The sequence below is a fragment of the Jaculus jaculus genome, chromosome 3 (assembly GCF_020740685.1).
Source record: "Jaculus jaculus isolate mJacJac1 chromosome 3, mJacJac1.mat.Y.cur, whole genome shotgun sequence".
In the NCBI taxonomy this organism is placed as follows: domain Eukaryota; kingdom Metazoa; phylum Chordata; class Mammalia; order Rodentia; family Dipodidae; genus Jaculus; species Jaculus jaculus.
The window spans coordinates 86,129,009-86,142,785 of NC_059104.1; the positions used below are offsets into that span (position 1 = coordinate 86,129,009).

The 13,777-nt window shown below is 43.1% G+C and overlaps 2 protein-coding genes across 4 annotated transcripts in view; one reads left to right on the plus strand and one right to left on the minus strand.

Moving 5' to 3' along the window:
- The window catches only part of Fam118b (family with sequence similarity 118 member B), an 83,100-nt gene extending 80,169 nt beyond the window's left edge, over positions 1-2,931 (minus strand). For 2 of the 3 annotated variants that reach the window (XM_045144792.1, XM_004665465.3), the window contains exon 1: positions 2,867-2,931. The gene's annotated coding sequence lies outside the window, so the exon portion shown is untranslated. The remainder of the gene's footprint in view (positions 1-2,866) is intronic. The other variant, XM_045144789.1, reaches the window with a different exon arrangement.
- Positions 2,932-3,039: 108 nt separating this feature from the next.
- On the plus strand, positions 3,040-13,565 carry Rpusd4 (RNA pseudouridine synthase D4). The gene is made up of 7 exons (XM_004665453.2): positions 3,040-3,225; positions 3,575-3,740; positions 4,788-4,989; positions 8,189-8,282; positions 8,358-8,502; positions 9,794-9,891; positions 12,244-13,565. Exons 1-7 carry the CDS (start codon positions 3,046-3,048, stop codon positions 12,466-12,468), a joined length of 1,110 nt encoding a protein of 369 aa, XP_004665510.2. The 5' UTR covers positions 3,040-3,045; the 3' UTR covers positions 12,469-13,565.
- The last annotated feature ends 212 nt before the right edge of the window (positions 13,566-13,777 follow it).

Genomic DNA, 13,777 nt, shown 5'->3' on the forward strand with positions numbered 1-13,777 from the left:
ATTTCCTTCCATTTTCTTGGTTGGACTGAGTATTTTAGACAAGAGGTTTTTCAAACTAAAAGACATGAAGTTGGTGCAGAAGTAGAAAAAAAAAAGAATGCCTAAAGTGGAGGTTGAGGAGACATAGGATAAAGCACATGAGGACTAGAGTTCGGATCCCCAAAAACCCACATAAATGTCGCATGTAATCCCAGGGCTCAAGAAGATTCCTGGGCAAGCTGGCTAGCTAAATTAGCTGAACTGGCAAGCTCTGTGTTCAAGTGGGAGCTACAGTTAATAAAGTGGAAAGTGATCTAGGAAGACACCAGACATCATCCTCTGGCCTACCTGTGAGTTCACACACACAAGAATGCCTAAAGTAACATCAACTGAATGAGGAAGAAGCAAGACAGAAAAAAAAAAAAAAGGCATATATTTGCATCAATTCTTTATGTTCAGAAAATAGCTCTGTTTTAAGCCAGGAAACAGATTCATAGGCAAAACATTAAGGAAGCTGTAAAGTTCCTGATAACTGAATATATACAGAAATTACAAACAGAACTGATTCTTTAATTTTTTTTTTTTTTTTTGCAAAACTTCATTAAGAAAAACCTGACCTACTTCGAAAAACCAAAAAAAGAAAAAAGAAAAAAAAGAAAAACCTGAAAGTTCCTCCTTCAGAAAAAGAGTCAGGAATTAAGAGTGTGTGCCTCGAGTTAACATGAAACCAAGATCACAAACTCACTGGGTGTGGTGGTGCAAGCCTTTAATCTCAGCACTCAGGAGGCAGAGGTAGGAGGATTGCTGTGAGTTTGAGGTCACTCTGAGACTTATAGTAAATTCCAGGTCAGCCTAGGCTAGAGCAAGACCCTACCTTGGGGAAAAAAAAAAAAAAAAAAAAAGAATCACAAGCTCTGTGTCACTAATAGTGACATCTGAAGTGTTTCTTTGTTTTGTTTCCAGCCACAAAAGGCCAATTCGGCCATGATAACATAAAGGTAGGAAGATTTATTTCCATAAAGGTCCTAATACCCACAACAGGTAATTAATACAATTGCATGAATTTAAGTCCTGATGTCCAAATTTCAAGAAAAGAGGTGTTCAACATGACTAACAAATGATTCGTATCAACTGAGAAAAACCAAAACCCAGCCAGAGCAGATCACTAAAGGGTAATCATTTTTTAGAGGGCAAAGTATCAACAAGGTGAGGAAGACAGGAGAAACAGGTGTTTCCAAGCTTGAGCTGGGCGTGGTGGTACATGCCTTTAATCCCAGCATTTGGGAGGCAGAGAGAGGATCACCATGAGTTGGAGGCCACCCTGAGACTACATAGAGAATTCCAGGTCAGCCTGAGCTAAAGTGAGACCCTACCTCAAAAAACCAAACCAAAACAACAACAACAAAACAAACAAAAAAAAAACACTTGGGATCCTTTGCATCTAGATCCAGCCCACATAGCTTATTCTGCAAACACCATCAAATCTTTCCATTCTTTACCTTTTTGCTCCCTACGTTTATTTTTCAGGTCAAAACCGGACAGGAATAAAACAATTTAAAATGCTCAGAAACAACTAACACATCCATGGCGCAATTCAGCCATATGGATATTTGTGGGCTTACCATATATCAGGTTTGATGACTGAACAAGAGGGAGGGAAGGGGAGAGAGGGTAATAAAAGGAGGAAGGAAAAGAAAAAAGAAATAGAAGGGAAGAGAGGGGAAGAAAGGAGAGAGAAATAAAGGAAGGGGAAGAAGGGAGGGAGAGAAAAAGTGTTCAAGGGACTCACATCAACCAGTGGGTACATACATTGACCTGTATAACTGGCAATCGGGTCAAAATCCAAAGACAGTACTTAGTATGGGGAAACGACCACTGAATGAGACATAAACCTATTGATGATCACTTGATGATCAGGTCCTTTTGGACAACCAAACCCTTTCTTTTTCAATCTGTCCTGATTCATTTCCAGATTTCTCCCATCAACGAATCTCTGAAGAAGCGTCCAAGCCTCCCAACAACCTATCACACGCAGTTTAAGCCTTCAACTTTGAGTCTTCTGTAGGACAGCTCCACCAGTTTCAAGCTTAATATGGTTTCTTTCTGCCAGTCCCTTTTGAAGACGGAAGCACCTCATCTATTTCAACTACTTATTCTCTCACTCAGTAGGCAACCTTCACATCTTCAGGACAGACAGATTTCATGACATATCCTATTCTAAGGTGTTTTTAAGGTTAACATCACAGATGTTCATGTGCCCAGGCACCCCTTCTGATATCAGAATCGTTTGCAGTTCAGACATAGAGGAGTCCCAACATTAAGTCTTGTAAAAAGGCAGAAAAGATTGGGGCAGCTGCAAACTATGGAGGGGGGGATCGAGGAGGCAAAGAGAGAGGGTCATGTCTGTGTTCGGTGAAAAGTAGGGGAAAGGAGAGCCTAAGAACCGAAGTCCCGGTGAAGGACTGACGAAATCCGGGGGCTAGGGGGTCACGGGTTAAGGAAGGACTGGCATCCTTGGAAGAGGACATGTGAAACAAAGAGGTTGGGATTCGGAAGGTGAGGGGTGGCGAGACCGAAGCTGCGGGCATCTTCGGAGGGTGAGCGGCAGGGCCGCGGGAGGGGGCCGACGCGTGCCTCGGGGGACCGGCCGAGGATGCGCGGTCAGGAGGGACGAGGCAGGTCTCGGGAAAGCTCGGGGACCAGCGTCTGGGCTTCGCTCCCGCGCGGGCAGGGGCGGGGGCGGAGAGGTGTTTCGAGTGGGGTCGTGTCCCAAAGAAAGAAATGCTTCCCAGGGAGTGACTCTCCCGGAACGGAAATCACGGCGACGCGAAAATCTCCGAAGGCACCAGCATTTCCCATTCCCAGCCCGGCTTGCCCACACACTCACCGCGTATTGTCCAAACGCCACCGCTCCGACTGCTGCTACCGGCCCGCGCAGCCGCACTGAGCGCGCACCGCCCACGTGACTCGAAAGCCCGCCCGGCCGCCCGCCCACGTGACCCGAGGAGCCCACCCACTCCCGTCACTCTCCCTCACGTGGTCCTGGCGGGCCCCGCCCCTGGCAAGATGGCGGCGCCCAGGTGTTGCACCCTGTGTCTCCGGGTCCTGAGTTCGAGCCTGCGTCCTGGGAGCCTATTCACGTTGTCTAAGCCCTTCTGTTCCGCCGCTGCTGCCTCTAGACCCCTGGATGCCCAGCGATTAGCGGAGAGGCTCCGAGCCCAGAAACGGGAGCTAAAGAAGCTGCCGGTGAGGCTGGAACAAACTCCCCAGCGGCCGCGCGCTCACGGGTTTCCCAGCGCGGGTGCGGTAGGCTGGCCCTCTGACAGCTAGTAAGTCACCGTGGGGTGGTCACGGGGTGAACCTGGCGCGACTGCGGAGGAGAGAGGGCAGGAGGGATAAGGTGTCTTCCTGTGGGCCGAGTCTTTGCCAGGTTCAGACCTAACTACCTAAATACTCAAGTATGCAAGTAATCGGAAAGCATGAGTCTAATGCAAAGACAGTCATTCCGCTTCCAAATTCCTACTCAGACCTTATGGAAGGCCTTCCCCAGGGCTTCCCCCTCTTACAAGCTTTTAACGCGCTCCTTTCTCCCTAGGTGCCTACTAGTCCTGTTCAACGGAGGGTGCAAGAACTAGTGCGATTCACACAGCAGTTGCAGCGAGTTCACCCCAACGTGCTTGCTAAGGCACTGTGCCGCGGGATTCTCCATCAGGATAAAGACCTTGTGGTCATCAATAAGCCCTATGGTCTCCCTGTCCACGGTAAGACTGCTGGATTCTACTAAAACTAGGGGTGGCTCTGAAGCATTGCACTCTTGCATGCAAATTAAGTTAACCTTTGAAGAGTATTGCCCTACCTAAGCGACTACTGAGGACACATAATGTCTATTCACATATAACAGGGTGATTCCAAGCTGTGTGCAGACTCCCACAGGGATTGCCTTAGAGAATTGTAAAAGCTGCATGTTGTTAAGTTCTGTAAATCTAATAGGTGTTTTCCATCCAAACTCAGAAAGAGAGATGGGTCCTGTGGTAATCCCACATGTAGGAAAGGCTGAGGCAGGAAGATCAGAAAGTTCCAGGTCAGTCTGGACAATAGGTAATTTCAAAAAATGCTAGTAAGAAAAGAAAAAACAAAATATTGTGAAAGTGGAAATAATATGTAAGAGAAAACAGTATGTTGGAATGGACACTCATGTTACCGAATGTAATGATGAGAGACAGCTGAGATGAGTCACAATTGATTGAAGGGACTGAGGGGGTGGCTCAGTAGTTAAAAGCACTTGGTACACAGGGGTAACTACTTGAATTCAGAACCCCCATAAAGCTGGATGCAAGTAGTGCATGAGTCTGTAATTCCAACATGCCTATGACAATGAGAAGAAGGGTTGGGAAAATCCAAAGCTTGCAGGCCAGCTAGCTTGGCATACACAGTGGCAAAACAAGATAGACCCTGTCCCAAATGAAGTGGAAGGGGAAGACTGACATCCCAAAGTTGTCTTCTGATGTGCACATGCACACACATGTGATTGAAAGAAAGGCATTTGTCAAAGACTATAATGGAGAAGAAATACTTTAGAGTAAAATATTTTAATTGAGTCATATTTGTTTGTTTTTTATTTTTTATTTTTTTCTGAGGTAGGGTCTCACTCTAGCACAGGCTGACCTGGAACTCACTAAGTAGTCTCAGGGTGGCCTCAAACTCATGGTGCTCCTCCTACCTCTGCCTCCCAAGTATTGGGCTTAAAGGCATGCACCACCACACCCAGCTGGTAAAAAACTCTTAACTGATGGCTTTTCCCTTCATAGGTGGCCCTGGAGTCCAGCTCTGCATTAGTGATGTACTGCCCATCTTGGCGAAGATGCTTCATGGACACACTGCAGAGTCATTGCATCTGTGCCACCGGCTGGATAAGGAAACCACAGGTGTAATGGTATTGGCTTGGGAGAAGGAAGTGGCACATCAAGTTCAAGAGCTGTTTAGGACTCGCCAGGTGGCAAAGAAGTACTGGTATGAGGCCCATAGGTAGCAGATGTGGTATAAATGCAGCATCTATCATGATAGAAGATGCTGTACTAGGACCTATGAGTAAATAAAGAGGATATGAAATAGCCAAACCTATCGTATAAAAGATACAGGACTTTATTCCTATAGTAAAATAGTCAAAGGAAAAGCAAAACAAAGCCCCATTTTGCCACTGTACTCCCAACATGAGGTAGCAACCACTATAATCAGTTTGTTTTCCTCTTATCCTTATTCAATTCTCTTACTTAAATATCTGGTACATACAGTATTCACATGTCTATACACACAAACATATCACTGTACAATTACATTCTTTGTTTTTCTTCTGAATAACACTGTCTTGGATTTTTCTGTGGTGGGGCATATAGGTTTTAGCTTAGAGGTTTGCTTTTTCTTTTTAATGAGCCAAAAGAGCCTGTCTTTCTGTATCATTCTCTTCCCTAGAAGTTGTTACAAGAGTCTTTTGTAAACTTCCAGTGTTGAGAATATCTAACTATAGTTGCCTGGCAGCATGCTTTACACCCTGCCTCACACACACCCTGCTGCTTTCGCTTGGATCATGTATCTCTGCATGTTGTGTTGTTCATTCTGACCTGTTTCCAATGTCCTGATTCTATGGTAATCTATATGAAGAATGTTCAGATAATTTTTTTCATTTTTCAGGGCCTTTTGGAAAGAATATGTGTATATATTTATTTTAGTCTATCATCACTCTTTTAACAATACCTGTTCTCTAGTATGTGTGAGGCTGTGGACTTGATTTCCACAAAACACACACACACACATCAAAATAATAAAACAATAACTAAGTCCAGGAAACTTTTAAGGAAGAAAGCTAATTTTGGCTTGTCATTGGAGATTGGGCGGTCCAAGAGCATGGTATTGTCAAGGGTCTGTACTGCCTCAACTCATGGCAGAAGGTGGGAAGACAGTGGACATGGCAACAGGGGAAGCAGGAGGGGCAAGCTTGCTTCATGACGGACTGCTCGTGTGGTTACAGTCCAGCCCCTGCAGGGAGATCTCATTTCCATGAGAAGCAGCCAAGTTTGACTAGAGCAGCCTTAGCTTAAAGAATTTGAGCATAAACCTCCCCATATCCCAACAATGACAATTCAGTTTGAGTATCTGAACCATAGTGATTGTTTTAGTTTTTGAAAACAGGTCTCATGTAACCCAGGCTGACTTCAAACTTGCTTTGTACCTGTGGATGATCTTGAACTTCTGATCCTCTTGCCTCTACCTCCCAAGTGCTGGTAGTTTAGGCATACACCACCATACCTGGTTCCCATAGCATTATTTTTTTTAAATATTTATTTATTCATTTATTTGTGTGGGAGAGAGATAACAGGCGCTTCAGGGTCTATAGCCACTGCAAATGAACTCCAGATGCATGCACCATCTTGTGCATCTGGCTTATGTGGTTACTGGGGAATCGAACCTGAGTACTTAGGCCTTGCAGGCAAGCAGGTTAACTGCTAAGCTATTTGTCCAGCCCATGTTGTTTTTATTTATTTATTTTAGAGAGGAAAGCACAGAGAGTATGAGTGTATGGGCATGCCAGGGCCCTTTTGTGTATCTGGTTGTACCGGGTACTTGGAAATTGAACCCTGGGCTGGCAGGCTTTGCAAGCGAGCACTTTTAAATACTGTGTCATCTCCATGGCACCATAGCAATGTTTTTAAAGTAAATTCCTTAAAACAGAAGTGTTGAGTTGAATGTTTAAAATTTTTTTATAATACCCAAATTGCTTTACAGAAAGGTTTATCAATTTTGATTCCTACTAGCAATAATAAATATGATTATCCCCTTATGCCAGTCAAAGCAATTTTTTAAAAACTTGGCATCTTGATGGGTTAAAGATTTTCTTTTCAATTTCCTATTTCCTCTATATACCAATGATGTTGGCTGGGCATTCTGTGCTCATTGGTTGTTTGGGTTTTCCTTTCTGAGAATAAACTGTTTTCCTATTTGGTTATTATTTCCCATTTAATCAGTAAGTATTTTATGTTTTGGATGTGAGTTTTTTTATTTTATAGAATTTGCAGAAATTTTGTGATCTGGGGACCCTTTAAGAATCTGTGTGCCCAAGACCCAACCACACAGTCTGGGTCTTCATGTCTGGTAGATGTGAGAATTAGCATTTTTAATTTTAAAAGTTGCAAAAGTGTAGAGATGGCCCAATGGTTAAGGCACTTCCCTGCAAAGCCTAACGACCTGGATGGGTTTGATTCCCCACTATCCACATAAGCTACCTGCACAAAGTGGTGCATGCATCTGGAGTTCATTTACACTGGCTGTAAGTCCTGGCATGCCCCCTACACACACACACACATACACACACACTTTCTTTCTCTCTCTGTCTGTGCTTGCAAGTAAATAAATATTTTTTTTTTTAAAGTTACAAAAGTTTAGTGATAAAGCTGGAGCACCTAACATGTGAGTCTCCACATAGTAGTGATGGATGATGTGCTTAGCCTGAGATTTGCATAACTTTTTTTTTTATTGTTAATAACATTTTATTTAACTTAGACTGCTAAACAAAGAAGTCATAAACCCACTGTTTAAAACAATAACATTCTTTTTGGTTTGTTTATTTTGGAGGTAGGCTCTCACTCAAGGCCAGGCTGACCTTGAATTCACTATATAGTCTCAGGGTACCTCGAACTCACAGCGATTCTCCCTCTGCCTTCTGGATGCTGGGATTAAAGGTGTGCAGATTTGCATAACTTTTTAAAAGCTGATCTTTTTTTACTACTAAAGTCATACATACTAATTGTAGAACACTTAGCTGGGAAATAAAATAAAATGTGTTTTTCCATGGATGTGTACAATTAAAATTAGGATAATGTGGTTTTGTATTCTGGTTTTTTTTTCTCCTTAAATTATAAAAGGTAATGGGTTCTAATCACCTAACCAATTGAACTAACATGTGACTGAACTAGTAAAAAACTCCAAGGACCGTCCCTGTCCTACTTGTTAGGTAGGTGAAGGAACTGTGTCTAAAGCACTGCAGCTGCAGCTCAGTGGTCCGTTGCAGATCTCTCTTGTTGGTGTTCTCCCTCTCTGATAGGAAACTCTAGGAAGCATAGTGCAGAAGGTTTGGTGCGAGGCCTTAAGCAACCATGTCTCAGGGGCTCCGCTCTAGCTTCTGTGGCTTAAACAGCAATCTGTGTGTCACTTCCAGGGCTGTCACTGTCCGTGTCCCTGTGCCCTCTGCAGGAGTTGTGGACATCCCCATTGTTGAGAAGGAGGTACAAGGCCAACAGCAACACCACAAGGTAGGCAAGCTGCTTTTCTGAGGCCTGGGCTTCTCTTCTTTCTTGGATAGGACATCTTGATATGTCTGGTTTCAGATGACACTGTCCCCGAGCTACCGTATGGACAATGGGACAATGGTGAAAGTGCGAGCCAACCGGAATGCCCATGTTGCTGTAACTCAGTACCAGGTGCTTAGCAGCACTCTCTCCTCTGCTCTTGTGGAGCTCCAGCCTGTTACTGGTGAGATGATGGGCACACTTTGTCCAGTACCTTGCGCAGGGTCCTACCTTGTTCTGAGATACTAGTAATGTGTGTGTGTTCAGGGTGCAGCTGTGGGTAGCATGTGCTGCTAGTTCAGATCAGGCTGGAGATGATTGTGGGAAATGGAAGAATATAATTTGTTCAAGGCAAGATCTTGCTGTGTATCCTAAGCTGGCCTCGACCTTGTGATTCTAATGTTTCAGCCACCTAGGTTCTAAGATTACTATGCCCAGCCTCAAAAGAATGTTGTTAGAATATCTTCATTTAAAAATGTAAATAGTGTTTCCTTAAAGAATTACTGTGATCCACAATAAATATAATAATTTTAAAAAAAGAATTACTATGATCCAGCAATTCAGTTTCTGGGTATGTATCTAAAAGAATTAAAACAGATGTTTGCATACTTAGGTTCATAGCAGCATGAGTCACAGTATCTCAAAGGTGGAGACACCCCAAATGTCTACTGATAGATGAAGAAACAGAATGTGTGTGTATGTATACATACATACATACATACATACATACATACACATACGTATATATATTTGAGTAGCATATATGCATTCATAAGAGAATGTTATTTTTAGCCTTAGAAGATTTAAGGGAAATTTTGACATAGGCCGCATGGGTAATCTTGGGTTCCTGCTAAGTGAAATAAGCTAGACACAGACATGCTGTATAGTTCCACTTATATGATGTACTTACAGTCATTAGATTCACAGAGGAAGTAGAATGGTGCTCGGCAGAAACTAGGATGAGGGGAGCAAGAAGAGCATAATGGAGAATCGTATCAGCCAGTGAGTTCAGTTTGGGAGAAGGACAACTTCAAGAGATGGATAGTGTTGATGCTTACAAGACAATGTGAGCATAACTAGTGCTACTGATCTATATACTTAAAGATGGTTAGGCTGGGAAATTTTATGTTTATTTTACTATATTTAAGAAATGTGGGACTGGCAAGATAGCTCAGTGGTAGAGTACTTGCCTAGGAGCTAGATTCAATCTCCAATATCATAAAAAAAAGTACAAAATAACTATAGTTATTATTATGCAGTAAAATTAGATAGACAGCAAGGTCATAATAATGGTGATCTATAGTGTGTATAGTGTTTTCTTCTTGTGCTGGCTGGTACTGTATAGCTTGTAGCTTCTTACATTATTCTTTATTTCTTATTGTACTTGGTATAGTTTACTATGTTTGATTTAATATAATTTGAAGCACTGATACTGATACTGTCTCATTTGTGTCCCTCCCCGCCTCCCTGCTTAGGAATAAAACATCAGCTTCGAGTTCATCTGTCCTTTGGATTAGATTGCCCAATCCTGGGTGATCATAAGTACTCAGACTGGAATAGGTTGGCACCCCAGGTAATACTGACTTTACACAATATGCTTTTTAACAGAATGAGGGAGAGAACATAGGCTTTTTTTCTTTATTTGTTGGTTTTGAAGCAAAGTTGGATTGTATTAAAAAATTATTTTACTATAGACATAAAGCATGAGAAATAAGAGAAGGAGAGTGAGACACCTATGCTTTGAAAAGGCATGACTGGAGTTAGTGTTGGGCCTGTCAAACATCTTCACAAATAGTAATATGTATGACTTTGGTTCTTCTGAAGTTAGGTTGTTAGAAGGACTTATAATATAAGTAAAAATTTTTTGATGTGCTTGTTTTTTTATGCTTTTCTTTTGTTAAAACCCTAAAGTGGGTCATAGCAGAGATGTTGATTATCTCTAGATATGGAACCAGCATCAAATCTTAGAGACATTAGAGCAGTTAATTACCACCTTCATATACATGCAGGATCTGTGGAGCCAGACACTGTGGCACATACCTGTAAGCCCAGCATTTGGGAGGTACAAGCAAGAGGATGAGGAGTTCAAGATCATTCTTGGCCACATAGCAAGTTTGAGGCCTGTATACAAAGCATTGTTTCAACAAACAACAACTTTACTGGATTCATTTATTTAATCTCAGATTTCATTGGGAGGTTGTGGTAAGGGAGAAATCTTTCTGAAAGTTAAAGCTGCCTTTCATGCTGCTTGAGAGAACCGTGGGGGAGTCTTTTTCATTCTTTGATATTATAGTCCATTCTCTTGGAAGGTCAAAGCATTAGCCAATGAGAGCATCTTTGGTACAGCTGTATTTTCCTTACCTGGAGTTGTAGTCAGCTTCCTGTTGCTGGCCAAACACACCAGACCAAGAGCAGCTTGTGGGACGAAAGGGTTTATTTTGGCTTACCAACTTGAGTGGAAGCTCCATTATGGCAGGAAAAATGATAGCATGAGCAGAAGGTGGACATCAGCTGCTGGCCAGCATCAGGTGGACAGCAAAAGCAGGAGAGTGTGCCAAACACTGGCAAGGGAAGCTGGCTATAACACCTGTAAACCCACCCCCAACAATACATTGCCTCCAGGAGGCTTCATTTCTCAAATTGCCACCAGCTGGGGACCTAAGTATTCAGAGCACATAAGTTTATGGGGGATATCTAAGTCAAACCTCCACATTCCACTGTGACCCCCATAAACTGATAACTAGCCGTGATATAAAATGCAATGCATTCAGTCTGACTTTAAAAGTCCCCATAGTTTTTATCAATCCCAATGATGTTCAAACATCTTCATAACTAAATGTCTTTTAACTGAGCCATAATGCCATAAACAAACAAACAAAAACAATAATGGCATAGAATAAATATTCTCACTGCAGAAGATGGCATTGAGCATAGCAAAAAACATTGAGCCAGTACATGATTTAATACACATAGGGCAAGCATCAAAGCTCCAAGTCTGACAAATCTAACCAGTGACAAGTCTTCATGTCTGATACTTCCTTTTTTTCTGTGCCATATCCTTCTTACACCAGTCCATGTCTATGCAATGTAGCCCTGTACAAGTTCTCAGGACACAGGCATAACAGCAAGCCTCTCACACAAACTGTCTTCAGCCCAGTCTGGACAAAGCTATTTCTTCCCGCTCATAACCCAAACCTTACAGTTCTTACTGTATTCAGATCTTTCGACTCTGACAAGAATGGTCCATTAAGCTGTACTTACAATACTGTAAGGCATCTCTTAGACCAAGGTTTCAGACCCTTCCACATTCCTCCCACAAATCAGTCCCAAAAGACCAAAAGCCACACAATCTTTGGTTTCTAGCAGCACTGACCCCACTCCTGGTACCAGTTTAACTGTTGCTGTCAGCTACATGTTGCTGGCAGAAAACCAATCAAACCACCACACCTGGGTTCTAAGTTCTTCCTAGACATACCCCTGCAGCAGGCTAGCATTACTGGTTCTTCCCAGAGGTTGGTATTCATTCCTTTGCTACTTAAAGATGGACAGCCAAGGCATGGTAGTATGCACCAGCAATCCCAGCACTTGGCAGGCAGAGGTAGGAGGATCGCTATGAGTTTGAGGCCAACCTGAGACTATACAGTGAATTCTAGGTCAGCCTGGCTAGAGCAAGACTCCAAAAACCAAAAAATAAAAATAAAATAAAGATTTCCAGGTATGGTGGTGCACACCTTTAATCCCAGCACTTGGGGGACAGAGGTAGGAGGATAGCCATGAGTTCAAGGCCACCCTGAGATGACGGAGTTAATTCCAGGTCAGTCTGGACTAGAGTGAGGCCCTACCTTGAAAAACCAAAAAATAAAAATTAAAAATAAAGATGGGCAATTGGCTTTTTTTCTCAAGGGCTTGTCTTTTCTTTCTGTAGAAGCTTTCTGCTGGCACCTTGAAGAAGCTGGGGTTGCCACAGTCGAAGGCCCGCTACATCCCCCTCCACCTGCATGCCAGACAGCTGATTCTGCCTGCTCTGGGCTCCAGAAAGGAGGAACTCCTCTTGGACTGCAAGCTTCCTCACTTCTTTGTACATTCCCTTCACCGTCTGGGTTTAGAGGTGCCAAGTCCGGGTCAAAGCAGGGATGATGAAGCACAGTGAAGACTACTGGGCAATGTGGCCCCTGACCTCTGCTGTGTTTATGGACTCTCCTGACCTCTCACTTGGAATAGACTACAGGAGTCAATCAGGAGGGAGAAGTTAAAACTTGGTTGCTTCAGGGCTTTTAATGAAGAACAAAGTCTGTTTACTTGGAGTTTATATGTACAGTAGAAGAGCCTGCTAGAGGTCTCTCCGCCTTAGGGTCTCTGGCAAGATGAAAGCCTAGGACCAGGAACATTGTTATACTGGTCTGAAAAGGAGAACTAAAGGCTGGAATCTGGAGCCAGGAACTATTTTCATCCAATGGGAATGCTTATGCACTAACAGGAATGTTCCCCTGGTTGGGAAGAGCATAATAGTTAAGCATACACTAGGGAGCACAGGCATTCTGTCACAAAGAGTGTGAATGCTTACTTCTCTAGTGTTTGTGAAGCCTGTAGAGAGGGTGTTTAGGGTGAGGTTGGGGTGGCATATTTGATAGGCAGGGGAGCAGATGACATGGATAGGCAGACAAAGTAAGAAAGCAGGTATGAGGAAGTAGCAGAGACAACAAACCAAGGAGCATACACACTGTCTAGTAGTTGTTAGCTCAGGCTGGCTGCCACGTGAGAACAGATTTTCTCTTTTTTTTTTCAGAGAAACAGCAAATCTAAATTATGTGAAATATCAGAGTATTATGAACTGTATCAAGATTTCAAAAAATAAAAATTCGTAGAGAATGAGGAGATAACTCAATGGGTAAATCACTTCCCACTTAAGCCTGATTGCCTGAGTTCAGACCCCAGGTCCCACACACAATCCAGAGCACGGATGGCAGGATGGAAGCTGGAGACAAGAGAACTGCCCAGAAGCAAAGACCAACACCAGAAGTCCTCTGACTTACACACACACACACACACACACACACACACACACACACAAACACGATTGCATGTGGGCACTCACACCTTCACACAGGTAGATCATGCACATACCAAAAATAAGCAAATAAGATAAATAAGCTTAAAAAGTAGGGCTGGAGAGTTGGCTTAGTGGTTAAACACTTGCCTGTGAAGCCTAAGGACCCTGGTTTGAGGCTCAATTCCCCAGGACCCACATTAGCCAGATACATAAGGGGGCACATGCATTTGGAGTTTGTTTACAGTGGCTGGAGGCCCTGACCCACCCATTCTCTTTCTCTCTCTCTCTATCTGCCTTTCTCTGTCACTCAAAAACAAAAAAAAAAAAGCTTAAAGGGGGTTGGAGAAATGGCTCAGTGGTTAAAGGCACTTGCTTACAAAGCCTGTTAGCCCAGGTTCACTTCTCCAGC

What these genes read in the sequence shown, in the direction of transcription:
- Rpusd4 (XM_004665453.2), top strand. Translation starts at nt 3,046, where the DNA reads ATGGCGGCGCCCAGGTGTTGCACCCTGTGTCTCCGGGTCCTGAGTTCG. An exon ending in GGGAGCTAAAGAAGCTGCCG is followed by an intron (nt 3,226 to 3,574) that starts GTGAGGCTGGAA and finishes CTTTCTCCCTAG; the next exon opens with GTGCCTACTAGTCCTGTTCA. An exon ending in CTATGGTCTCCCTGTCCACG is followed by an intron (nt 3,741 to 4,787) that starts GTAAGACTGCTG and finishes TTCCCTTCATAG; the next exon opens with GTGGCCCTGGAGTCCAGCTC.